Here is a 27,531-nt window from a genome sequence, read left to right as displayed (position 1 = left end):
TGTAATGTGGGAAACGCGGCAGTCCATTGTGCCCAGCAAGCTCCCACAAACAGCAATGTGATAATGACGTGATAATTTGTTTTTGTTATGTTGCTTGAGGGATAAATTTTGGCCAGGACACCTGTTCTGCTTCGAAATAGTGCCACGGGATCTTTTATGGCCACCTGAGAGAGCAGATGAGGCCTCGGTTTAATGTCTTATCCGAAAGACGGCACCTCCGACAGTGCAGCACTCCCTCAGTACTGCACTGGGGTGTCAGCCTAGATTTTTATGCTCCTGTCTCTGGAGTGGGACTTGAACAAGGTTCCCTTCTGGAGCTTCGCGTAGCCGGCGCACCGCTGCACGGATATTTTGAATGGGCCAAGCAGCCCCCCAAAAACTGGAGGAATCATTGGACTTGAACCCACAAGCTGCTGACTCAGATGAGAGTGCTACCCACTGAGCTATGGCTGACACTTGGGGGAATATTAACTAAGATAATGTTGAAATTAATTCATCAATTCACACACTAGAAAGCCATTTGGCCTCTCATTGCCTGGGCTGACACTAATTCTTCAGTGGACTTCAGTATTTACTGTAATCCCATTTCTTTTCTCTTTCCCCATATCAAAAGTCTTTGATTCCCTTACTAGGATTTTCTGTATGAGTGTTATTTAACTGCAATCTGTGTTTTGTTTCCAGCTATCCTGCGAAAGCAACACACAGCGGAGCTGCAGCTGGGAGATTTTCTGGTCTTCCTGCGTCGAGTTGTTTCCTCAAAAGCTATTCAGTCAAAAATGGCCTCGCCTAAATGGACCGAAGTGCTGCTTAATATTGCTGCTCAGAAATATTTTTCTGGTACGGAACTCCTCTTACAAAACTCCTGAAAAATTTAACTAATCCTTTGCCACTCAAACATCATAATACTACCAGGTCTCCCATGGCATGGCGTTGTGCATGGGCAGTGTGTGTGTGGTGTGAAGTAGTCATTCGGGAAGTTTAGCAGATAATCTGGGTTACTCTAGTGCTCCGTGTAGCCATGGAGATAATTGTAGCTGCTAGATCAAATGGAGGCTTGTAAATTGCTTGCCTATTTTAATCATAATTATCTATAACAAACTGCATCTGGAGTGTGACACATGTATGCCAGAGACGAGATGGCTTTTTTAAAGAAATTGTAAATCGAACGATGCACTGTTGTATAATCACAGTAGTATTACACTGTGTAGTATGCATAGTACTCTTCTGCCATAAAGGTGAAGCTGATTTTAAGGGGACTTGTCCCTTTGGCTCAGAAGTTTAATTACTACAAATCAACTCAGTCTGAGATCACCTGAGGTTAACTACTGCTTGGTCAGGAATTTCAGTATACAGTGCAAAAACATTCAACGATTGTTCTGCATTTTTTAACGTGACATCTGGAGTGTGACACCTAGACACATTGATGTACTGCTTTTAATATATTAAAGTTATTGCCAAAATATTTATCATCATCATAAAATCCTTTCCCTGTTCCTAAAAATTATTTTATGTTCTTGAGTCATTAGCATCTCTTGTAATGAGTGTTTTTTCTTCATTTTTGTCAGTCTGGGTTTGCTCTTCAGTCTGTGCAGGTGTCTGTATTCAGCAACAACCCTACAATGTAGGCCACAAACTAAAAGGCATTCCTCTGAATTTTTAAAAACTTTTTTATTGTCAGCCTTTCTGCCACAAGCTGGTGACGTTTTTCAAAAAAAAAACTCTCTCCCTACTTTTACTTGTGCCCTCTGGAAAAAAATAGTTTTGGTTATATCCTGATAGTCAGTCGGTGTGAAGAAACTATTGTGCTCCCCGACTGAACAATAACCCACCATTCAATTGTGTTGTTGAATGAGCCTCATCCTACAAAAGTGATGCATGTTTCTTCACACAAGCCAATCCTACTACTCTGCGGGGATATCTGATGGCGGTATTGTATTTTGTTGGGCAGGTGTGCCACTGGTTGGGAACTTGAGAACCAGACTGCTTGCCCTCCATGTTCTGGAAGCGGTGTTGCCTGCCTGTGAGTCAAGTGTAGAAGATGATCAAATGATACAGGTAAAGAAACTTTTCTGAATTCTCTTTATAGCAGTAACAAAATGTGTTCTAAATGCATATGTTACACATATTACAAGATGATAAATCCGCTTGTACTTAAAGCTGTCTGATCGATAACAGCAAATATCCCTTCATGTCAATGGACAAATTTGCTTAGCATTTCATTGCAGAATTACCTGTGGAGTATGGTGAATTAGCTCAATTTCAGCAACTGTTTGTGGGATGCACATGTCCTGTCTATCGCCTCCTTTGTTTTGGGGTTCTAGGTTGTGGAGCACCTTTTCTTGCTCATCTCGGATTGCATGTGGGAGGCACCAATTGCTCAGGCCAAACATACCATTCAAGTGAAGGAGAAGGAGAAAGAGCAAGAGCTGAAATTACAGGTACTACAACCTGCATATTCTTCTTCTGAATATAAAATATAGTGGCGCTTTATTTGATTGGTATGTTTTCAAATCAAATGAATGGCAGAAATGAGACTAGATTCCAAATTGAAAACCATCCCAAGGAATATTAGGAGCACATTAAGGAAGTAAATGTGGGGAAAGGGCAAAGGAAATGGGATTAAATGGATCGCTCACAGAGCTGGCATAGGTGTGATGGGCTGAATGAATGGCCTGTGTGGTACAATACTGAGATTCTAAATTGGGAGGAAAGGGCGTTGAACCTATGCTGCTCTGGCACACCATCTAATGGCTGGGTATAAAACAGCATTAAAGAAGGACAAGACCTCGGAGAATGCAATACTGCACTGAAGCGCCAGCTTGGATTATGAATTGGCAGCATTTACTGAAACCTGAGAATAGTCAGCAAGTAGCTATCGTATGGAGTTTAGGAGGAAACTAGAGGGGAGGAATAATTTAACAAAATAGAGGGAGTAGAAGAAGGTATAGAAGTAATACATAAACAATGTGAAAAATGATCAGAAAATCAAGGGCCTCCATATATGTTGATTATAGTTACATAGGTAAACAATTATTGAATTTAGGCATTTTACAATTCGCTTCGATTCCAAGAGATTTATTTACATATATAATTTAATATCTCTAGTTGAAAGCTTCAACTTCAACCTCCAAGAGTTAGACAATACAGCCCCAGTATTTGCAGGGAGCAGGGCTGACTATCACCAGCCGGGAAACGCGATGGCCGTGCCAAAGTTAGCGGCAGGACCCCATTTGAATGTTTTTACTCCGTTTGCCACTCGCTAGCCGGCCAGATTGAATGCTGACTGGCTGCCTGGTGGTGAAACAAGGCAATGGAAAAGGTAGAGGGTCGTTGTGGTGAGGGCTCAGGTCGTGGGGCGGAGGGGGAAGAAGGGAGACCATGGCGGGGTAGAGGGGGGGGTGCAGAAAGGGAGACCGCAGGAGAAGGGTGGTGGGGGGGAGGGGGGAGGTGCGGGTAGACGAGAGGGGGAGGGAAGACCACGGGTGTGGAGGGGTGAAAGGGAGACGCGAAACAGCCCTTAAACCGGAAGTAGGAGGTGGGTTGGGGATCGTGTTTCCCATTTTTAAGAATTTAACCCCTGCTCCTCTCCTGCCCACGTCCATCCAAATTTACATGGCTTGAATTATGTAAACCTGTAACATTAAAAAAAAAAGTTTGACGTTGTGAAATTCTGTTGCCGGGTAATGATGGATAATGTACAATTGTATTTTACTGTGACAGACTTGTTTTATGATTTCTTGTTGCAACTATGATAGAAGCAGGGAGAAGTAGAGGAAGAAGATGAAAATCTTCCTATCCAGGAGGTGTCATTTGATCCTGAGAAAACCCAGTGCTGTGTGGTAGAGAATGGACAGGTTCTGACCCATGGTAGTGGTGGAAAGGGCTATGGGTTAGCATCAACTGGAATCACTTCTGGATGCTATCAGTGGAAGGTACATCCATCATTTAATGCAGAATATGTAAAGCATTTTAATTAGGAGCAGATTGCTTTAAAGTCTGAGTCTCCATTGATCCAGTTTAACAAAGTGTCTTTTTGTTTGAATATTTCATGAATATCATATAAAAACTTTTTTTTTTGGAATTGTTTCTAGTTCTATATAGTAAAAGAAAATCGAGGTAATGAGGGCACCTGTGTTGGAGTATCTCGCTGGCCTGTGCATGATTTCAACCATCGGACTACCTCCGACATGTGGCTGTACAGGGCGTACAGCGGCAATCTGTACCACAATGGTGAACAGACGCTGACTCTCTTCAGCTTCACTCAAGGAGACTACATAACATGTGTGTTGGATCTGGAGGCTAGGACCATCTCATTTGGGAAAAATGGAGAGGTAAGCCAATCGAAATGTTCTTCGTGTATATAAACCCCATAACAAAACTATACCAATAAAAGCAATTTAGTGTCGACATTCTCCAATATCCATACATTTGCAAGGAAAGGTGTACCTTCCATCATTGTATAAAAATGAGGTGCCGAGTATGCAGATCTTCTTAACCTGTTGGAATTTATAAAATAAACTTCACCAGTTGCAGGTCTTGAATTCCGAAATATTGACCAAGTAGGTTTGATTTTTAGGATTTCCCTTTCTCCAGCTACTCACTCAGACAACTAAGGAGCCCTTGTTCCACTAAAAAAGCTCAATATCCCTCTGAAAATGGTGTTAGTTCATTTGTGCCTCTCCTGGCTGAACGAAGGTCTGATTTTAAACAATGTATGTAGATAGTAGAACATTCAGAGGTGTTTATGTTGAAGAGGGAGTATTGAGATACTGACCACCTGGTTATCGGTCAGTTCCAAGTATTAATGTGGTACTGGGCTTTCTTGCAGAATGAATGATCAGTTGACACAACATTTATTTTAAAGTACCATATTTTTAAAATATAAAGGGCTCAACTTTCCTTTCATTTTCGGCGGGTTCTCGGCGATTTTCTCGGCGGTACAGCTGTTTTTCCGCCCGGCGAAAGTTTCCTCTCGTTTTTTAATGGTACCGCTCAAATCTGAAAATGCTTGCCGGGACCAAACTGCTGTTGTGCATCGCCAAGAAAATCGCCAGGGCGTAAGTTTTGTCTCAGCGGAAGTCCATCCAGATCGGCGAGGGAACCGCCCTGTGAAAGCTGCTTAAACTGGGCGATAGGTGTATACTCTGCAAAGAAAGATAAGTTAAAGGTTCTTTCTTTATTTGTTTTTAATTTTAAAATGAATAGGTGTAAAAGTGTCTTGCGAATGGTTTTGAATTTTTTTAAAAAATGTTTTAAGTTTTCCCTCCCTCCCTAGGCTCAACCTAGGACCTACATTTTTTTAAAACCGCCCGTTTTACTTAGTTTCCACTTAACCGCCGAGAATAATGGTGCAAGGTCCATTCTCTCTCCAGGCGATTAGTGGAAATTTTCGCCAGCGTTACTTACCAAACGTTAGCAGTTTTTCTGGGCAAGCAATCTGGCGTTGAGGGGCTCTCGGGAAAGTCTAGCCCAAAGAATTAGAGATGAGAATTGGAGAGAAAACAAAGAGCAGAGAGCTGTGCTTTCAGGGAGTGCAGGCTGGAGAAAGGGCTCCAATATTGAGGACACGGTTCTCTGACTGCATTTGGTACGATTGCGGCTCCCTGGGAATACTGGAATGTTTAATACCAAAGTAAAGAAAATTTCAAGTAATTTTCAGACTATTAATTTTTCTGCAGATTTACTGCCTTCTATTACATCACGGTTTAAGCATTTACTGTCATTTAACCATGCCACGTACGCCAGTCTAAGTGCAGCTCCGCTGGAGATTGCTCGGGAAAATATTTGCAGAAATTGTGCTGTTTTCATTGATGTGGAGTACATTAAGATATATCCTTTTAGTTGATATTCTATCTTTAAATATATAGCCGTATTATCTTATTTTCCTTCTAGGAGCCCAAACTAGCTTTTGAAGATGTGGATGCAACTGAATTATATCCTTGTGTAATGTTCTATAGCAGCAACCCTGGTGAAAAGGTAAAGCCATTTTTTATACAAGAGTAGATCTTCTATGGGGTTGCTCACCGCAAGTCATATGTTATACCGAGAGTGTTACACCATGAAACAGAATATTTCAAGTTGCTTTTATATTGGATTCAGTGGGGTGCTATGACCATGGTCGATAACCTTGCTGAAACATTAACACTGTTTCCCTCTCCACTGATGCTGCCTGATATGCTGATTGTTTGTAGCATTTTCTGTTTTTATTTCAGATTTCCAGCAGTATTTTGCTTTTGTTATAGTAGGGTCAAATGATTTGTCTCGGTAAAAATAACGCAACTAATCTTGTGATTTTTATCGTAGAGCATAACTTTTTCTGTCAGATTTGCTCTAATCATCTGGAACTTTAATTTTAATCTGCAATATTTTTTTTAGAGGTGTGTGTTGTTCTCTCGCCCACGAGAAGTTTCCATATAAGAACATAAAAAATAGGAGCAGGGGTCGGCCATTTGGCCCCTCGAACCTGCTCCGCCATTCAATAAGACCATGGCTGATCTGATCATGGACTCAGCTCCATTTCCGTGTCCGCTACCCATGACCCTTTACTCCTTTATCACTCAAAAATCTCTCTATCTCCGCCTTAAATATATTCAATGACCCAGGCTCCACAGCTCTCTGGGGCATAGAATTCCATAGATTTACAGAAAAGAAGGTCCTCCTCATCTCCGTTTTAAATGGGCGGTCTCTTAGTCTAAGACTATGTCCCCTAGTTTCAGTTTCCCCCTAGGAGTGACTATATCCTCTCTGCATCCACCTTGTCGAGCCCCCTCATAATCTTATAAGTTTCAGTAAGATCACCTCTCATTCTTCTGAACTCCTATGATTATAGGCCCAACCTACTCAACCTATCTTCATAAGTCAAATCCCTCATCTCCGGAATCAACCTAGTGAACCTTCTCTGAACAGCCTCCAATGCAAGTATATCCTTCCTTAAATACAGAGACCAAAACTGTACGCAGCACTCTAGGTGTGGCCTCACCAATACCCTGTACAGTTGTAGCAGGACTTCTCTACTTTTATACTCTATCCCCCTTGCAATAAAGGCCAACATTCCATTTGCCTTCCTGATTACCTGCATCCTAACTTTTTGTGTTTCATGCACAAGGACCCCCAGGTCCCTCTGTACTGAAGCACTTTGCAATTTTTCTCCATTTAAATTATAATTTGCTTTTCTCTTCTCTTTTTGCCAAACTGGATAACCTCACATTTTCCCACATTATACACTCACTGCCAAATTTTTGCCCCGCTCACTTAGCCTGTCTATATCCCTTTGCAGATGTTTTGTGTCCTCCTCACAATTTGCTTTCCTGCCCATTTTGTATCATCAGCAAACTTGGCTACATTACACTCGATCCCTTCATCCAAGTCATTAATATAGATTGTAAATAGTTGAGGCCCCAGCACCAATCACTGTGGTACCCCACTAGTTACAATTTGCCAACCGGAAAATGACTCATTTAACCCGACTCTCTGTTTTCTGTTAGTTAGCCAATCATCTCTCCATGCTAATATATTACCCCCAATCCTGTGAACTTTTATCTTTTATGTGGCACCTTTATCGAATGCCTTCTGGAAATCCAAATACACCACATCCACCACCCTTTCATAGATCCATGCTGACAGGATCGGTCCAGGTCAGCATGGATTTATGAAAGGGAAATCATGCTTGACAAATCATTATCTAGAATTTTTTGAGGATGTAACTAGTAGAGTGGACAAGGGAAAATCCATGGATGTGGTGTATTTGGACTTTCAAAAGGCTTTGACAAGGTCCCACACAAGAGATTAGGGTGCAAAATTAAAGCACATAGTAATGGGGGTAATGTACTGACGTGGATAGAGAACTGGTTGGTAGACAGGAAGCAAAGAATAGGAAAAACGGGTCCTTTTCAGAATGGCAGACAGTAACTAGTGGGGTACCGCAAGGTTCAGTGCTGGGACCCCAGCTATTTACAATATACATTAATGATTTTAGATAAAGGAATTGAATGTAATATCTCCAAGTTTGCAGATGACACTAAGCTGGGTGGCAGTGTGAGCTGTGAGGAGGATGCTAAGAGGCTGCAGGGTGACTTGGACAGGTTAGGTGAGTGGGCAAATGTAGATAAATGTGAGGTTATCCACTTTGGTGGCAAAAACACGAAGGCAGAATATTATCTGAATGGTGACAGATTAGGAAAAGGGGAGGTGCAACGAGACCTGGGTGTTATGGTTCATCAGTCATTGAAAGTGGGCATGCAGGTACAGCAGACAGTGAAGAAGGCAAATGGCATGTTGGCTTTCATAGCAAGAGGATTTGAGTATAGGAGCATGGAGGTCTTACTGCAGTTGTACAGGGCCTTGGTGATGCCACAGCTTGAATATTGTGTACAGTTTTAATCTCCTGATCTGAGGAAGGACATTCTTGCTATTGAGGGAGTGCAGCGAAGGTTCACCACACTGATTCCCGGGATGGCAGGACTAACATATGAAAAAAGACTGGATCGACTAGGCTTATATTCACTGGAATTTAGAAGAATGAGCGGGGATCTCATAGAAGCATATAAAATTCTGACGGGATTCATGTTAGATGCAGGAAGAATGTTCCCGATGTTGAGAAAGTCCAGAACCAGGGGTCACAGTCTAAGGATAAGGGGTAAGCCATTTAGGACAGAGATGAGGAGAAACTTCTTCACTCAGAGAGTTGTGAACCTGTGGAATTCTCTACCACAGAAAGTAGTTGAGGCCAGTTTGTTAGATATATTCAAAAGGGAGGTAGATGTGGCCCTAATGGCTAAAGGGATCCAGGGGGTATGGAGAGAAAGCAGGAATGGGGTGCTGAAGTGCATGATCAGCCATGATATTGAATGGTGGTGCAGGCGCGAAGGGTTGAATGGCCTACTCCTGCACCTATTTTCTATGTTTCCCCCTTATCCACTGTGCATGTTACATCCTCAAAGAGCTCCAGCAAATTTGTCAAACATGATTTCCCTTTCATAAAACCATGCTGACTGCTTGATTGAATTATGCTTTTCCAAATGTCCTGCTACTATTTCCTTAATATTGGACTCCAGCTTTTTCCCAACTACAGATGTTAGGCTAGCTGGTCGAAAGTTTCCTGCTTTTTGTCTGCCTCCTTTTTTAAATAATTCTCTGTTGCTTTTTTCTTTTTTCTTCTTCTGTTTCTGCCTCTCAACATTTCTCACCTTCTGGCTATATTTTCTGACTGGCAGGATCATTCCCACTGGTGGAGTTCAGGCATGTGGGGGCCAGAAAATTGAATGGTGCCACATCTCACCAGCTCTCTGCTCAGCTCATGAACCCCACACTTACCAGCGAGTCTTTATGCATCTACTGCTACCTTAATCTGCGCCAGCAGTAAGAAACTTTCTAAACAAAGTTGAAATAAAATTTTATTTCCCTATCAGTGGTCAGTAGATGTGTGCTCCATGTTTTATGTCTCTTTTGGTTCTTCCCCTAGGTGGCAGTGTATAGTATATGTCTATTTAAAACCTGTTCTAGTTCCTCTTGGGCAAAGAATAAGCGAGGTGGCTGCCTGTGTTTTTGGGAGCCTCTTGGCTTTGAGGTGGGCCCGACCTGTGCCAGGTTGAGATGGTCCTTTTTGCAGGTTCTGCCACATCAGTTGCTGCAGCGTTTTTTTTTTAATTTTTCGTTGCCAATCTTTCCAATTCTTTGTCAAATCACAAACGCCAGAGGTCACCTTGCACACATCAAGGATCACTCTGCGCCAATGCTCTTAGCCAAAAGGCCGAGAGCCACTGCACCGTTCCTGGAAGTACTGCAATACCAGGTTCGTGCCATGGAGGTGGATGGGTCAGGCCCCCCACACACCTCCGTGGAGGTGGATGGGTCAAGCCACCCCACCCACCTATTTCCAAAAAGCATAGGAGAACCACCTTCCTGATCCAGGGAGAACCACTTTGGGGTCATGGTTACTCCCCTGTCAGGTCAGTTACGCATGATCTTAGCCAAAAGGTCGAGAAGCAGTTGCTCCAGCTAGTTCCTGGCATCTCGGCGGTTGTAGAACGGTGTGGTGAGTGATACTCAGTGGTGGCTTCTTCAAGGAACTGTCAGCTGTGGCTGGTTGTTGGAGGCTGAAGGGCATGCCACTTCCTGCCAGGCATTGTTGACTATTTTTCTGTAGGGAGGATGCCCTGAAGCATCAAACGGCAGTAGTTCTATTGCAGCGGCTGAAAGTCTGGGGGCTCTTCCTTGCTAGTATTGCATTCTCAATCTGCATACTAAATAAATATTTCTTTTAAAGGTTTTCTAGTCTTGTTATTTTGCAACTTATTCATTGCTAGGTTCTGTTTGTCATTGGCTGCAATTTCCTATTCATAAAATAGCAATGAACTGTGTATGAACAAGAAATTTGCAAACAGAAGAGTGTTTTCTCAGATTTAGTGGACGGGGGCACACTAGATGCATGACTATGTAGATATGAAGGAACTGTTACTAGCGCTTGTTATTTTTTAAGAAACTCGGAAACATTCCATCAGCAATGTACAACGTCATTAAAAATGTTGATCACTTTTGAATTGTACATGTGTTTTGTTTCTATTCTATTTGAATCTTGTTTTAAACAATTTTCCGTTCACTTGAGTAGTAACAAATTCAGCCTTATGGTTTTAATCACTTTATTATTTTCTACATTAACATAAAAAATAATCTAAAAGCAGAATGTTGTTTCTTCATAGTATATGCAATTTATAATTGGAGTTTTGTTAGCAGATTTGAACGTGAAAATGTTCCTTGTACGTTTCTCTCCTAAAACTTGCCACAAAACCTTTTTTTTTAAATACACTGTTTTCTCCTTATCAAACTGGAAATGGCCTTGCCTTATTTGGTAGTCTCCGGTCAGTGCACCATCCTTCAGCCGATTTCATACGCACACAAGTTTACATTTCTCTACAGCATAAGTACATCAACATCCTTTTGCGTAGGTTGCAATAATATGTAGTGGGATGTTTATAGTATGGTGCTACTATAAACATCCCAAGGCCTTGCTCCAATCTTGAGCTCTGGCTGTTGCTAGGGTGATCTGTAATTCTCTCTCACTCTCTCTATTTCACTCACTTTCTCTCTTTTCTCTTTTTGCTTTCTTTTTCGCGCTCGCTCGCTCTCTCTCTCTTGCGCTCGCTCTCTCTCTCCTTTTTCGCTCTCTTTCTCTCGCTCGCGCGCTCTTTCGCTCTCGCTCGCGCGCTCTTTCTCTCGCTCGCGCGCTCTTTCGCTCTCGCACGCGCGCTCTTTCTCTCGCTCGCGCTCTCTTTCGCGCTCGCTCTCTCTCTTTCGCGCTCGCTCTCTCTCTTTCGCGCTCGCTCTCTCTTTCGCGCTCGCTCGCTCTCTCTCTTTCGCGCTCGCTCGCTCTCTCTCTTTCGCGCTCGCTCGCTCTCTCTCTTTCGCGCTCGCTCGCTCTCTCTCTTTCGCGCTCGCTCGCTCTCTCTCTTTCGCGCTCGCTCGCTCTCTCTCTTTCGCGCTCGCTCGCTCTCTCTCTTTCGCGCTCGCTCGCTCTCTCTCTTTCGCGCTCGCTCGCTCTCTCTCTTTCGCGCTCGCTCGCTCTCTCTCTTTCGCGCTCGCTCGCTCTCTCTCTTTCGCGCTCGCTCGCTCTCTCTCTTTCGCGCTCGCTCGCTCTCTCTCTTTCGCGCTCGCTCGCTCTCTCTCTTTCGCGCTCGCTCGCTCTCTCTCTTTCGCGCTCGCTCGCTCTCTCTCTTTCGCGCTCGCTCTCTCTCTTTCGCTCGCTCTCGCGCTCTCTCATTTTCGCTCGCTCGCTCTTGCTCTTGCTCTCGTTCGCGCGCTCTTTCGCTCGCTCTCGATCTATCTCTTCCCACGCGCGCTCTCCCTCCCCTTTCCCGCCCCGCGTGCTCGCACCGTCTCTCTCTCCTTCCCGTCCGCGCGTGCTCGGCCCCGTCTCCCTCCCTCAACTGTTACTAGGCTAGGGTATCCCTCCTCATGTACCAACAAATCTAATAACCTTTTTTTGCTTCTAGGTTAAAATCTGTGAAATGCAGATGCGGGGCACACCAAGGGATCTACTGCCCGGCGATCCTATATGTAGTCCTGTAGCTACTGTGCTTGCAGAGGCCACTATCCAACTCATCCGTATTCTGCATCGTACAGACAAGTGGACGCACTGCATTAACAAAAATATGATGGATCGTTTGCAGAAAGTCAAATCTTGCATTAAAGAAGTCAGCCAGAAATTGAAGAAGAGTCGCTCTGTGCAAAGCAGAGAGGAACAGGAGATGAAAGACGAGAGTAAGGAGGAGGAAAAAGGCAAGCATAGCAAGTATGGTTTGGCAGAGCTGACGGAAATCCAGCTGCGGACCCTGTGCACTGAGGTGTGGCCTGTGCTGGCAGTAATCGGTGGTGTGGATACAGGTCTTCGAGTTGGAGGGAGGTGCATTCACAAACAGACAGGAAGACACGCTACTCTTTTAGGTGTAGTCAAGGAAGGGAGCACTTCAGCCAAGGTGCAGTGGGATGATGCAGAAATAACGATAAGGTAAGTGTTTAGTTGAATTGCCTAAATGGTTTTGGTTACTAGTGTTTATAGTGTATGTGTCCATGTTACGTTCTACCTATCGTACATGTGTATATGTTATTCGTTCTCCTGTAGTCGTGTTCACTGTGAGTTAGAGGAGATGCTGCTTTCTAATAATGGAGGTGATAGCAACAGCATGTGGCCGGAAAAATGTTGCAGGAAATGCCATACTTTTTAATAATAGAGATTTTTAATAATGTAGAGTATGCAAAATATAGATATTTTTGTGTGTGTACAAGAACATAGTCGGTAGTGAGCCACACTGAGTGCTGGCTAGAGAATCAGCGTACTGTTTTAGTCTGATCTTCCTTTGTGTGGCTCTCACTGGAGAATGTGGAAACAGTAAATTAACACCATAATAAAACATAAGTATACAACAATATATATTTTATATACATATTCACGATGTAAATTTATGATGTAGCTCTGGCAGATTTTTTTTCGAGCTGTATTTTCAAATTTTTCTTAATGGTCGCTCATGGCTATGAATTTGTTTTATTTAAACTTGAACGGAGGCATGACTTTTGTTAACATTTTCTGTGTAAATGAAAATGTTATGTTTCAGTATTGTCACAAATAGTGATTGGTTTTTAAATATTCTCCGACCCCCCCTATTAACAAAACCCATTATACAGCTATTGAACAGTACAGAATTGATGTCCCTTCATTTCTAGTTGTGAATTTGATAGCTGATTTGCAATCCATCATTTGAGAAGTCTAGCTCATTGTCCTTTTCCAATATTCGAAAAAATAAGAGCTTTAGTTTACTCAGTTGCTTACTTGAAGTCTAGCTGTTCAGATCAAATGTCATCTTGTTCCTCAAGGCTTAACATTTGCATCTGGGTATTTCCATTATGTCTTGCAATTTAAATATTGAGGTGGAGTAGACTTCTACAAGGATTGCTCACGTTTCTAATTTAACTTAGTGTGAATGTTGATTGTGAATTAGCATTTGATAATTTTCCCAATTTTAATTGCCATATTCTTGTAATTGATTTTCTTGGATATAACAAAATTCACTGTTAACTAGGTTAGAAGTTGTGAGATTAATGGACCTTTTGAAAGTCTTGCTTGTCTGTGCCATAAATGATGATGGAGTTTAAGATTATAAAACTGTTTGAAGGAAGTTGCCCATTTATCTTTGTGTCTCTCTTTAACAAGTGAATTTGATCTTTTTTAATTTCTACACTAGTTTGTTAATTCATAAACTTCATGCCTTTCTGCATCCATGTACTTATTCTTCTGTAACAACATAGTCTTGTGTACATTCCTCTTGTCTATCCCTCACTTTTTCCTGTGTCGTTCTGAATCTGATTAAAGCTTCCCAACTTCTTGGTCACCCAGTGACACACCACTCTACAACTTGGAGCCCTGTGACCCACTGCCTTTCGATGTGTCGCGATTCCGTGGGTTGACTGCTTCTCTGCTGCTCGACCTCACCTACCTAACCGGCATTCACGAAGATGGAGCCAAACAGAGTGCAAGGAGGCACGAAAAGAAGCACAGGCATGAATGTGAAGACAAAGCAGAGGTGGAGCAGAAACCCGTTCAGGACGATCTCACTAAAGAAGCCATTGATCAGCGAGTGGTAACGCAATCATCTGAGGAGACTAAAGGTTTTATGCAAGGTGGCGCTTCCAGTTCTCGATCAGAAAATGACATTTCAACTTTCACTATGGACTCTGTGCATCTCAGTTTAGATTCTCAACATCATCTATTAGAGGGAAAACGAAAGCTGCACGAGCATGTACTTCGAAATCATGACTTAGTTCAGTCGGAAATCCGAGCAGTTCAGTTGTCTTACCTGTATCTTGGTGCTATGAAGACACTTAGCGCTCTGCTTAGCTGTAGCAAGTATGCAGAACTGTTGCTGATCCCGAAGGTTTTATCTGAGAATGGCCACAATTCGGACTGTGCTGGCTCCCCGGTTATTCAGGACGATGTGGAAATGAGAGCTGCACTCCAGTTTCTGATGCGCCACATGGTGAAGCGGGCTGTCATGCGCTCGCCCATTAAGAGAGCGTTGGGGCTGTCTGACCTGGAGCGTGCACAGGCCATGATATATAAACTGATCGTCAACTCGCTGCTGGACGATCAATTTGGTGGCAAAGCTAAACAAGGTATGGCTATTTCTGAATGTCCAGATTAATGGTTATAAAGCCAGGCATTGTTTATCTGATGGGTTTAGGAAACACTCGGTTTTGATAAGTGGATAATTCAGATATGTGAATGTCATGCTGGTATAGTTTCCATGCTGAACTAACTAAAGTCTGAAACAGTACAATTACATTGTCATACATGTGTGGAAGTATAGCACAGTACTACAGTGCAGAGTTAGTCAGTTTGATCGTGCTGCTTCATTTAAGATTTCTGCAGATTTGTTCTTTTTTTTCCCTTTACAATTTGTAACTTTTCTGTTGTCTTTTCAGTCTCCCTGCACCTAAAAATACATTTACAAACTGAAAACATGAGAACAGCATATTCTCAGACTGCTGTTAACAACATAAGAAATAGGAGCAGGAGTAGGCCATTTCAATAATATAATGGCTGTTCTTCTATCTCAACTCCACCTTCCCGCGCTATCTCCATATCCCTTAGTGTCCAAATATCTATCTATCTTTTTCTTGAATATACTCAATAATTGAGCATTCACAGGCCTCAGCGTTAGAAAATTCCAAAGATTCACAACCCTTTGAGTGAAGAAATTTCTCCTCATCTTCGTCCTAAATAGCCGACCCCTTATTCAGAGACTGTGACTCTGGTTCTAAACTCTCCAGCCAGGAGAAACATCCACCGAGCATCTACCCTGTCAAGCCCCTTAAGAATGTTGTATGTTTCAATGAGATCACCTCTCTTTCTTCTGCACTCTAGGTAATATAGGCCTAGTCTACTCAATCTCTCCTCATAGGATAATCCCCTCATTCCGGGAATCAGTCTAGTGAACCTTCATTGCACCCCTTCTAAGGCAAGTATAATTTTCCTTGGGTAAAGAGACCAAAACTGTCCACAGTACTCCAGGTGTGTTCTCACTAGGGCACGTATAATTGTCGTAAGACTTATTTACTCTTGTACTCCAAACTCTTTCTCAGTCATTACGGCACAGAGGAGGCCTTTCGGCCCATCGAGTCCATGTAGGGCAATGCAGCCAGTCCCATTCCCCCGCCCTCTCCCCGGAGCCCTGCAAGTTTATTTCCATCAGGTGCCTATCCAATTCCCTTTTGAAATCATTGATCGTCTCCGCTTCCTCCACCCTCGTAGGCAACAAGTTCCAGGTCATTACCACTCACTGCGGAAAAAGGTTTTTCCTCACACCTCCCCTTTATCTCTTGCCCAAAACCTTAAATCTGTGTCCCCTAGTCCTTGTACCCTCAGCTAATGGGGAACGCTTTTCTTTATGTACCTTATCTAAACCTGTCATAATCTTGTACACCTCTATCAAATCTCCCCTCAACCTCCTTTGCTCCAAGGAGAACAACCCCAGCTTCTCCAACTTAATCTTGTAGCTAAAATCCCTCATCCCTGAAACCATTCTGGCAAATCTTCTCTGCACCCTCTCCAGTGCCTTCACATCCTGCCTAAAGTGTGGTGACCAGAACGGGACGCAATACTCCAGTTGTGGCCTAGTCAGAGCTTTATAAAGTTTCAGGATAACTTCCCTGCGTTTGTACTCAATACCTCTATTTATGAAGCATGGGATCCCATATGCTTTGCTAACTACTCTCTCAATGCCTTCAAAGATCTATCCACATGAATCCCCAGGTCCCTCAGTCACTGCACACTCTTTAGAACTGTGCCATTAAGTCTATATCGCCTCTCCCTATCCCTTCTGCCAAAATGCATCACCTGGAGCCCTGTAACCCACTGCCTTTTGATGTTTTGCGATTCTGTGGGTTGACTGCTTCTGACCTCTACAGGCTAACATTCCATTTGCTTTCCCAATTGCTTGCTGTACCAGCATGTTAACTTTGTAATTTGTGTACAAGGACATCAAGGTCCCTCTGAGTACCAACATTTCCCAATCTCTCCATTTATTTTTAAATTCTGCTTTTTTAATTTTTCCTACCAAAGTAGATAACTTTACATTTCCTCCACATTATACTCCATCTACCACATACTGTCCCACTCACTTAACCTGTCTTTATCTCTGTGTCCTCCTCACAGCTTACTTTCCCATCTAACTTTGTATCGTCAGCAAACGAAATCATTAATATAGAGCATAATATAGCTGAGGCCCCAGCACTGATCCTTGCAGCACCCCACTAGTTGCAACCAGCCAATGTGAAATTGACCCGTTTATTCCAACTCACTTTTCTGTCCATTAACCAATCCTTTGTCCATGCAAATATATTACTCCCAAAGTAGCTGGCTGGTTGGAGGTCCGTGAGAGTGTTAGTTGTTGATGTGCATTCCTTTATTTTGTAGTACAGGGAGAAGATGACAACGTTGCTTTTTCTTGGAGCTAGGGTTTTTGTTAGACTTTCTCCAGTCAGTTGTTTTTGATTTAGAAGACGCTCTCCCGTGTTATGGCCAAGGGGTTGAACAGGGAAGATTGTGAAATCCACAATTAATTAAAGCTGTTGTTCATTACAAAAGTGAATTGGTTCTCCAGTAAAAGGAATAATTCGGTGTATTTCTGTCTGTCCATCACTGGTTAACGATGGGGTTGAAGTGAGTGTGAAGTGGGGAGACCTGCTTCACTCTCACTCACTGTTTTGCTCTGTGTACACACGGGGAAAACACCCTCTAAATGCCTGCTGATCTGTGCTTCCGTTTTGCTCATGAGCAACTTTTCTGACAATCTTAACTTATCGCTGGGGCGATGCAGTACCCTGAAGCAAGTTATCTGAAGCTCTACACTTGAATTTGTGTAATGTGATTTTACTGCCCATATTTTGCACACCGTGTACTAAAAGCAGTGGAAATGACGGTTGCTGAGAGATTATGAATGAGTTGATCCAATAAATCTTTGCCCAATCTATTGCTTTCAAACTGGATTCCAAAATATGTACTTTTAACCCTATATTCAACTACCCATGCTACCTTCCTAGATTGAATGCGAGTTGCCCAGGTTTATATAGTTCAGTCTGTTCCATTATTCATGGAAAGGAATCTGCTTCATTTGCACAGGTCATGGATCTTGCGTTTTAATTGGAAGAAAATGTTTGGCTGTGATAGAAGTTGCGGTTTATTCATTTATTACTGGTTTTGTAAATTCCTGGCAGATGTCTCCCAGCAGCCTGAGGAAATGGATGCTGCCATGCAGGCACAGACCCCTGTGACCACCAGCCCTTCTGCCTCCAGCACCACTTCATTCATGAGCAGCTCTCTCGAGGACACCACCACTGCGACCACTCCTGTCACTGACACAGAAACTGTGCCTGCCTCAGAATCGCCCAGTGTAATGCCACTCAGCCTACTGCGGTATGTGCCGTCACACTCCTCCGACATTGCGGGGAAAACCCATTTGACGTGTTCAAATCTGTTTAATTGTTTCTGAAAACAAAAAGATGTTCAGCGATAATTTATTTGAATTCATTATTAAGTAGCCCTTGTTCGACGGTGAGTGCCTTTATGTATGGCTGTAAAATACCATCATGTTACGAGCTTTAATTTCTAGCCATTAAACCAAATTGAAAGGTGCAAAGAAAATGAAATCTGGCCTCGCCTTGTAAAGGAAATGTTTCATGATGTGATGCAATGTGAGTGCTATTGTGCACAAGTGCTGAAAGTTTGCTGCAGCAATAGGTGATATTTTAAAGATGGAGGGAGAAAGATTAGGCCAGTGCAAGAGAACCAGGTTTGTGGTTCATTCGTTTGAGTGTTAATATTGCTCCTCTGATCAGTATTGTAGAAGAAAGTAATCTGTAATATTGTCTCCATCAGCCAAATGTTCTCCAGTTATCCAACGACCACATTACTGCCCACTCGACGGGCACAGACCCCACCGGTCTCCTCCTTACCAACCTCACCTTCAGAAGAGATGGGTAGACGACAGAGTCTCACGTCACCGGAATCCCAGCCCACTCGACCAACAAACCGAACAGGTACTGAAGTGAATGACTACAGGACTTGAGTACAGGCTTGGCTTCATTCTGTTTCTTTTCATCAGCTGTCAATTCCAAAACTTTCATGGGTTGCATCCACATTCTTTGTTGACAAGACATCAGGAAATCACTTTCTTCCAAATTAGTGAAGTGAATTGCATAAAAACAATTTAATACTTTGTGTACTTTTATTAGACAAACTGAAGCAAGTCATGGGGGACGTTTTTTTTTTAAACGAATGTATTTGGAAAATATTAGTTGATTTATATTTGTTCAATCTCCATGCAAGTAAACAGATTGTGGGTGGGGGGGAGGGGGGTGGCGGTGAAGGAAGCCTAGCGGTAGATCTAAGAGTTGGGAAATATGGTTCAATATCCATGTCCACGAGGAACTGGGTTGAGACAGCCAAGAAAAGTTTCATGTAAGATCTTAACCACCAGCAAAGAAACTTTTATTGCGTCAGGCCAAAAGAATGCATGATCCTTGCCAGTGGATGGGTGTTCATACTGTAACTGGGAGCCAGTTGTGAGGTGTCCAGGTTGACCCTTGTGGCCCTGCGTTGCCAAAACCTGGTTCTCCAACAGCTCCTTTTATGGAGGCTTATTCCTTAACTGTTCTGTGTGGAAAGGGCATTTTGGCACTCTGCTTCTGCCAGCTGACAGCCTGAGGAATAAGCTGAGACAGCACAGGGTGCCATCACCAATGAGGAATGTCATTTTGGTTTCAAAAAGATCTAAAAGAGTCATTGGCAGAGATTGTGATGCGAAGACCACTTGTTGCGCCCAAGTTTCCACAGGATAAAAAAACAGGCGCCCCTCCGAGCTGGGCGCCCGTTTTTCGCGCCTAAAACGGCACCTAAAAAAAACCTCGCAATTCTGGAGCGTTCTGCAGCTCCTTGTCTGCCTGGCGCGGCGCCCAGGGGGGCGGAGCCTACACTTGCGCCGATTTTGTAAGTGAGACGGGGCGGGTACTATTTAAATTAGTTTTTTTCCTGCCAGCAACGCTGCGCGTGCGCGTTGGAGCGTTCACGCATGCTCAGTGTGAAAAAAACATTGGCACTCGGCCATTTTTGTAGTTCTTTGAGGCTGTTTAATTTTTGAAATTTTTTTAAATAAAAGCACATTAGCACTTGCAGCCTTCTCACTGTCTCCTTCCCCCCCCCCCCCCCCGCGGGAACGAGGCGGCTGTTCCCTCCCCCCCCCCCCCCCCCCCCCCCCACGGGAACGAGGCGGCTGTTCCCTTCCCCCCCCCCCCCTCCTCCGTGGGAACGAACGCCTGCAGCATTCTCCGTGCCTGAAGCACTTTCACACAGGTAGGAAGATGGTTTATTTAATCTTTTCTTTGCTTATAAATGTTTATTCAGGTTGGATTTATTTGTATAATATTTGTATAAGTATAAATAAGGATTTATTATCGAATTTAATGACTTCCCCCCCCCCCCCCCCCCCCCCCCCCCCCGCGTTCTGGACGCCTAATTTGTAACCTGCGCCTGATTTTTTAATGTGTAGAACAGGTTTTTTCAGTTCTACAAAAATCTTCACTTGCTCCATTCTACTTTAGTTTGGAGTACGTTTTCACTGGAAACTTTCAAATCAGGCGTCAGTGGCCGGACACGCCCCCTTTTGAAGAAAAAATTCTGTTCCAAAGTGGAACTGTTCTACCTGACTAGAACTGCAGAAAAAAAAATGTGGAGAATTGCGATTTCTAAGATAGTCCGTTCTCCACCAGTTGCTCCTAAAAATCAGGGCCCGTTATGTGGCATCCTTAAGGTTATGTAAATTCCTGTGTTGGTCCAAAGCTGACGTCCCTAACAGTGCATACAGCAGATATATATTCCTTCCACCTCCTTAACAAATAGCATCCCTGGTGCCCAGACTGCTGAAGCTAACGTTTTGACCCTTTTGGGTAGCCTTTCAAGATCAAAACCGAAGCTCAGATTACAGTGACTTTGTTTATTCTGTAAATGTTCTTCAGTTCTTGCATTTTTACATTCATCTACTTCATTGACCGCTGACTGAAAATCATTTTCAAACTTCAAGAGTTAAATCCATTGACTAGAATTTTGAAAAGAATACTGAATTTATACGTGTGTGTGTGTGTGGTGTGTGTATAAATATATAATTGACACAAGGAAAGAGCAGTTCTTGAGCCCAACTTAAATTTCTTGCATGAGGGGTTATTGAAATTTAACGTTGTCCAGAAAATGTCATTTGGTGTGTGTTTTTCTGGCCCTACAATGAACATAAAGTAGCATGTAGCTTTCATTGTGAAGATATTGGAAAGTTGCTGGACTTGAGAGGGACCAAAAACCATCTAATTTATTTATATTGAGAGGAAATAAAACTGAGTAAACTGATCTTCAGCACGAGAGTGGCTCGTTGGTTTGTGATTGTATCCTTCATAACTGTCAGCTGGCAGAAGGGAATCGCTTCTTGGGAAAGTTGTGTCTGTTGTTGAAATGAATGTATTCTCCACATACCAGATGCACCCAGCTTTTTCCTTGATGTGGTCTGAGAGTAAATTGGTTTGATTGGTTGGTGTTATTGAAGTTGCTGTATTGATGATGTTGGAATTGTTAGCTCCTGCAGTTTGATGTTCTTCAGCAAACCATTTCTGTAGCTCCTTGCTCAAACCTAAACACCTCAACATACTGTTCCCAGTGACCAACCGTGGGAGTGGAAATAGAGCAAATAATGAGTGAATCAGACTTTCACAGCATGTAGAGGAGAATACGTTCTACACATGTTCCTTGTATTTTACATGGTCTCCAACACCTGGTTTCTAATGTCACGAGATGTGAGATTGGATGAAGAGGCATGAAAGCATCTAATGTTCTCTCAAAACTAGGAACCTTGTCAGAAAGTGTCATTAGCTAATTAAGCTTTATTTGTTTTGCTAGCTTCTTCTGATCCTAGTAGCAGACTTTCAACTTCACCACCGCCACCACCCATTGCTGTTCCTCTTTTGGAAATGGGCTTTTCACTCCGACAGATTACAAAAGCCATGGAAGCCACAGGTAACTAGATCTGTATACAGTAATGAACTCATCAAACATGTAAAACTATATCGGCTAATTTCCTGTTTTGTAAGAATGAAACTTTTTGTAGAAGAACACTTAAAGCATGGAATTAGAAAACATGCACTAGACCCGTCAGAGGGAGGAAGTTTCCTCTAACCTAGTATTATTTGAAGCTGTTTTAATTTTCAACTTGTCCTTTAATTTTGTACTCACAGCCCAGTCAGATACTCTGCTTCCAACTACAATTGGGCAGCCCAGCATTTTCAAATCCTGGATCATGTCCCACTCTATTTCCTCCAGTGAAAACAAGCTCAGCTCTGAGAGTCTCTCCTCGTAGCACAGCCCCAAGTTCCAGAAGCATCCTTGTCATAACTCTCTCCAGCATGACCATGTCTCTTTGAAGGAATAGCACACAGTATTTTAAATGTGGCTTTTTCAGTGAGCCAGACAAGATCAAAGTAATCTTGCTCAAGTTCTATATGCACGTCCTCAGAAATAATCCTAGTATTAGCTCTGTTGACCAACAGCTTCATTAATTGTGTATTGCTCCATGTAAAGAGGCTGTGGCACTCTGAATTACAGCTGGTAGCTTTCTTAGCTAGGAATAAATTGACAGTAAAACACCCACTAGTGGAAATTAAGTACCACTGTTTAAATCACTGCTCCTCACAATCTATACCAGCCAACGGAAAAAGATTGTGATATGAGCTGACAGTACACTATGGCATCCTTAAGATTTTATATCCTTATAAATTATCGTAATCCTTTCTCTTCTCCATCCTTGCTGAAGGACACCCTTTCATCACATACATGTGCTTGCTGATTCCTCTGCCATTCCTTCGCTCATTTTCTTAATTGGTGTGGATTGTTTTTGAATTATGTTTCTCTCATTTAGCACCTAAACACTCAGCTTTGCATCATCAGAAAATTGTCCAATGTTACAAGGCGTGCTCCACCCTCCCGACCCCAACATTATTTGTTAGCTGGTCCCATTTATCACCAGCTTCTGCTTCCAATTTCCAGGATAGTTTCCAATCTATACTTCCACTCCCATTATTTCCTAAACTTTAACCTTCTTTAAAAGCCTTTGATGTGGAACTCTGTCTGATACTTTGTGTTTGGGAGCTAGCCAGAATTTCTGTTAAAGCAAGGGCTGGCACAATCTCCATATTTGAAATGCAGTTTTGCAAAATCAAAGCTGCAAATCAGTTCTTCTTGTAGATGCTCAAAAGACTGGAGTGGTTTCCTTTACGCTAAATGCATTTGCTGGGGAGATCTGTAATTCCAGCATGCCTTGTTTTCCCATTACCTTGCTGTAGGTGAAGCCATTCTATAATGTTCCTTTCACTGACTGTACAGAGCATGGATGATGATGGGTGTGGGGGGCATTATAATTCTGCATTTATTGCAAGCTCGTGTTATGCACACGATGTTATGCTGGGGGCTTACTACGCAGCAGGTGAGAAACCTAGCTTGGGAGGGAAATTGCAATAAAACTTTGAATATTACTCCAGATAATAGTTATCAGGTTCTCCTGGTATCCCAGCATACGTTATCATTTTAAAAAGAGGTGCTTGAATAGCACAATTTTGTCCTTTTTGCGATGAGTTTTTGAATTGCCTAAGTTGTGTTTTTATATATAAACTGCATTAGGTGCCAGAGGAGAGGCGGATGCCCAGAATATCACAGTGTTGGCCATGTGGATGATTGAGCACCCAGGTACGGAGGAAGACGATGAGCCACAGTCTGCAGTCACTTCAGATTCATGCCACGGGGCAACTGCTTCAGGCAATGGTGATAAGTCCAGAGACCAGGGCTACTTGCAGTCACCTGGAGAAATACCCGCTGCTGATGCCACTGAACTGGAGGAAGGGTTCAGCGAGGGGTACGTTGGTGACTTTTACTGTTCAAGGTTAATAACTCCTTTTAAAGACTTATTGGGCCGAAGATTGCGGCCTCACCAGATGCGTACAACACCCAAGGAGGCTTCGCAAATGCCAGTTCTCGGTGCTCCTGTGCCAAAATTTTCGCATGCATCCTCTCAGGAAGGACATCCGCGAGGCAGAGATTGGCTATTTGCCCAGCGTATGTCTTTCAAACTCTTACTCTTTCAAACTATACTTTTATCAGCGTAAGAGTTTTAAAACATAGAAAAATTTAATTTAATCACTAATTTTTATATTAAAAACCCTGTTCCCATTAAGGTAAGTTTATTTTTAACCCTATTAAAACACATTTAGAAAAAAGTATTTTTAATTTTTTTTTTAAACATTTAATTACGTTCAATTTGAAATAATTTTAAGGGCGCAAGTTTCCACAGGATAAAAAACGGGCCCCCCTCCGAGCTGGGCGCCCGTTTTGCGCGTCTAAAACGGCACCAGAATAAAAACGCGCTATTCTCGAGCGCTTTGCAGCTCCTTGTCTGTTTAGCGCAGCGCCCAGGGGGGCGGAGCCTACACTCGTGCCGATTTTGTAAGTGGGAGGGGGCGGGTACTATTTAATTTAGTTTTTTTCCTGCCGGCAACGCTGCGCGTGCGCGTTGGAGCGTTCGCGCATGCTCAGTGTGAAAAAAAACATTGGCACTCGGCCATTTTTGTAGTTCTTTGTAGCTGTTTAATTTTTGAACATTTTTTAATAAAATCACATTGCCATCAGCACTGAGGCTACCCTTCTCACTGTCTCCTTCCCTCCCTCCCCTCCGCGGCAACAAACGGCTGTCTCGTTCCCCTCCCTCCCCTCCGCGGCAACAAACGGCTGTCTCGTTCCCCTCCCTCCCCTCCGCGGCAACAAACGGCTGTCTCGTTCCCCACCCCTGCGGGAACGAACGATGCCTGAAGCACTTTCACACAGGTAGGAAGATGGTTTATTTAATCTTTTCTTTGCTTATAAATGTTTATTCAGGTTGGATTTATTTGTATAATATTTGTAGAAGTATAAATAAGGATTGATTGTAGAATTTAATGAGTTCCCTTCCCCCTCCCCCCCACCTCGTTCTGGACGCCTAATTTGTAACCTGCGCCTGATTTTTTAATGTGTAGAACAGGTTTTTTCAGTTCTACAAAAATCTTCACTTGCTCCATTCTACTTTAGTTTGGAGTACGTTTTCACTGTGGAAACTTTCAAATCAGGCGTCAGTGGCCGGACACTTTTGAAGAAATAATTCTGTTCTAAAGTAGAACTGTTCTACCTGACTAGAACTGCAGAAAAAAAAATGTGGAGAATTGCGATTTCTAAGATAGTCCGTTCTCCACCAGTTGCTTCTAAAAATCAGGCGCAAATCATGTGGAAACTTGGGTCCTAAATATGTAAAATAAAATGCTCCATTTTCTCTGTAGGGCGCCTGCGGGACGGAAGGGGTAATTGAGGGGTGCAGCATTACGCGGTGGGACACGTAGAGCTGCCATGTAGACGGGGTACTCCCCTTCATTAAAGGAGAGGCCAAGCTGTGACTCTACAGGGCGGATACGGGTCTCTACCTGGACCACTCGAGCAGAGTGCTGGGCTGCAAGATTATGGCCCGTACCCCGTGATCCAATAGGAAGCAGGCCGTAAGTCGGCCGATTTTATATTCACAGCGCCAATCCCCTTTTAAATTTCATCCCGCGCGCGGCCTACAGCCCAGTCTGCGCCCCCTGAATCAGTCGCTGACATTGCCTGGCGCTACTGAATTTTTGCTCCGGGTCACTGCGCACGGTGAAGACATCGTCCTCACCAGCGGAGCGGAACACTACCGGTTACTGCCGCCGCTAAACTCCTGCGGAATTTTGCGGGAGCCGTTAGCGGCACTGCGCCCGGGCGAAAAGTCGTTTGCGCCCCGTCTAACGGGAGGCACAAACCTCTCTTTCCTCCTTTTAAGACGCTCCTTAAAACCTACCTCTTTAACCAAACATTTGGTCATCTGCCTTAATTTCTTCTTTTGTGGCTCTGTCAAATTTATCTGCTTTATCTTGTGCTGTGACGCGCCTTGGCATGTTTTACTACATTAAAGGCGCTATGTAAATAAAAGTTGTTATTTTATGTTCCATGTTGTTTTCGCAGCCCTAACGGATTGGAAGAAGAAGAGAATGGATCATCTCCCAGTGCACCTTCTTCCAGAAGCCGTTCAACTGTCACTCGGAGGCAAAAGTTTGAGCTGGCAGCTCGGACACTATTAGCACGTGCAGGTGATTCACACATTCTTACAAAACAATTCGCAAATATACCTGTGGCTTGAAATGACTAAACAGAAGATTTTCTCTGTGTGCCTGAAGTTAGCCCCCTTCAAAGAGGGCATGCGATGGAATGATATGAAGAATGCAGGAGAGTAGGGTAATCACTCTAATCTAGAACAGGTTCAAGTGCAGTTGGACCCATTTGAAAGCCAAGACAAAGTTAATTATTAGACATTTCTGTTAATGAATGATGTTGCGTATGCAATAACTGTTAGACTGAGTACTGTTTAACTCCAAGAGGTATGACCTTGGCTCTGCTTTATTAAAGCCCAAAGTGACTAATATACAAAATGGCTGGCCTTTTATACTTGGGCTGCACACACGTGCGTGCAGCCGAATAACCTCCAACAGTGACGCCATCTAGTGGCTAGTGATTGTACATGACAAATGAATTATTATATTTTTGTACGCATGACCCCACATTTCAAAGATTTCCTGAAAAAAATTACTAAACTATATTACTTTACAGTGGAAACTGATGACATGCAAATGTTACATGTCTAGCAATTTTCAATTAATTGTATTTTTTTTTAAAAAGGTGTTTAATAATTTGATAAAGCGCTTTTCATTTTAAAATTGCAGCAGGACTGTACCGTTCAGTTCAGGCACATCGAAACCAAAGCCGGCGAGAGGGAACTTCAATGCCACAAGATCCAGGTGCCCTCTATGACTTTAACCTTGATGAAGAATTGGAGATTGACCTGGACGATGAAGCAATGGAAGCCATGTTTGGTCAGGACTTTGCGAGTGATAGTGATATATTGGGAATGTGGATCCCAGAGGTACTGGACTGGCCAACATGGGTGTGTGGCTGCAGCTTGTGCTGCTTTTGCTTACTTACCTTCAGCTTATACTCAAACTGCCCTCACTGCAGAGTATTTTTAGCCCTTGTTAATCATATTGATAACATTTAAAATCCAAAGTGTGACATCAGTTACAAACACATTTTAAGTATATGGGTTGTTGCTTTACATAGGAGGATATACATTATCGAATCACAAGCCTGCAATTCCGGTGAAGTTCTGGGCTGTAGAATTTCATGGCACAGGAGGAGGCTGAAAGAGTGCCAAATAGCCGCCTCCTGTGCCGTGAAATTCGTCCATATTCCTTTCCCCAGACCCTTTTAATATTTTTCTTTTTCACATTAACAAAAAAAATAAGGTTACATGTTTAAACAAAAAGAGTGAGACTTGACCAGTCTGCTTGTTGGTGCTGAAAACGATGTGTTCCTAAGCTGCTTGTTTCTGTTTTATACATTAATGCTTTGCATGTTTCTCTAATTAAATGATTTAGAATTAAAAGCAAACTGGGAGAGCCGTTAGTCAATTTGTGTGACTGTGCAAAAGAAGTGAAGCTGATTCAGTCACGTATGATTAGATTATTGAGTTGTAGCAGAAGATCCTATTGAGCCAAGGCTTTCTGACTTGCACAATGCCACCTGTGAAATCGGTTAATGCTTCTGCAGTAACATTATTGCGCATTGCATAAGATCAGCAGAGTTTGTGCTCCGAGTGTAACTCAAACACAAACCTGATTCCTATGCTGAATACTGAGCTTCAGTTGTGCTCCTCACTCCCTTGTTCTTTAACATTTAGCACAATCTCTAGAGTATAGCTTCAAAAAGATGGTATTTTGATTTTAAAAAATCCTGTTGTCTTCCAAGTCTAGTGACATATTAGGAAAAGGGGAGGTGCAGCAAGACCTGGGTGTCATGGT

General features: G+C 43.0%; 1 protein-coding gene across 7 annotated transcripts in view; it reads left to right on the top strand.

Annotated features, from left to right (window-relative positions):
• Positions 1–27,531, top strand: part of herc1 (HECT and RLD domain containing E3 ubiquitin protein ligase family member 1) — a 284,132-nt gene that overhangs the window by 173,146 nt on the left and 83,455 nt on the right. For 4 of the 7 annotated variants that reach the window (XM_070865234.1, XM_070865229.1, XM_070865231.1 and 1 more), the window contains 14 exons: positions 682–837; positions 1,949–2,055; positions 2,322–2,438; positions 3,756–3,932; positions 4,092–4,331; positions 5,893–5,976; positions 11,988–12,502; positions 13,862–14,661; positions 17,764–17,962; positions 18,425–18,585; positions 21,485–21,601; positions 23,258–23,489; positions 25,643–25,767; positions 26,398–26,618. In XM_070865234.1, the coding sequence (XP_070721335.1) occupies positions 682–837; positions 1,949–2,055; positions 2,322–2,438; positions 3,756–3,932; positions 4,092–4,331; positions 5,893–5,976; positions 11,988–12,502; positions 13,862–14,661; positions 17,764–17,962; positions 18,425–18,585; positions 21,485–21,601; positions 23,258–23,489; positions 25,643–25,767; positions 26,398–26,618 (3,251 nt within the window). The remainder of the gene's footprint in view (positions 1–681; positions 838–1,948; positions 2,056–2,321; positions 2,439–3,755; positions 3,933–4,091; positions 4,332–5,892; positions 5,977–11,987; positions 12,503–13,861; positions 14,662–17,763; positions 17,963–18,424; positions 18,586–21,484; positions 21,602–23,257; positions 23,490–25,642; positions 25,768–26,397; positions 26,619–27,531) is intronic. The other 3 variants (XM_070865230.1, XM_070865232.1, XM_070865233.1) reach the window with 3 other exon arrangements.

The sequence above is a fragment of the Pristiophorus japonicus genome, chromosome 21 (assembly GCF_044704955.1).
Source record: "Pristiophorus japonicus isolate sPriJap1 chromosome 21, sPriJap1.hap1, whole genome shotgun sequence".
NCBI lineage: Eukaryota > Metazoa > Chordata > Chondrichthyes > Pristiophoridae > Pristiophorus > Pristiophorus japonicus.
Note: the sequence above shows the minus strand (reverse complement) of the source record. Positions and strands in the feature narration are given on the sequence as shown.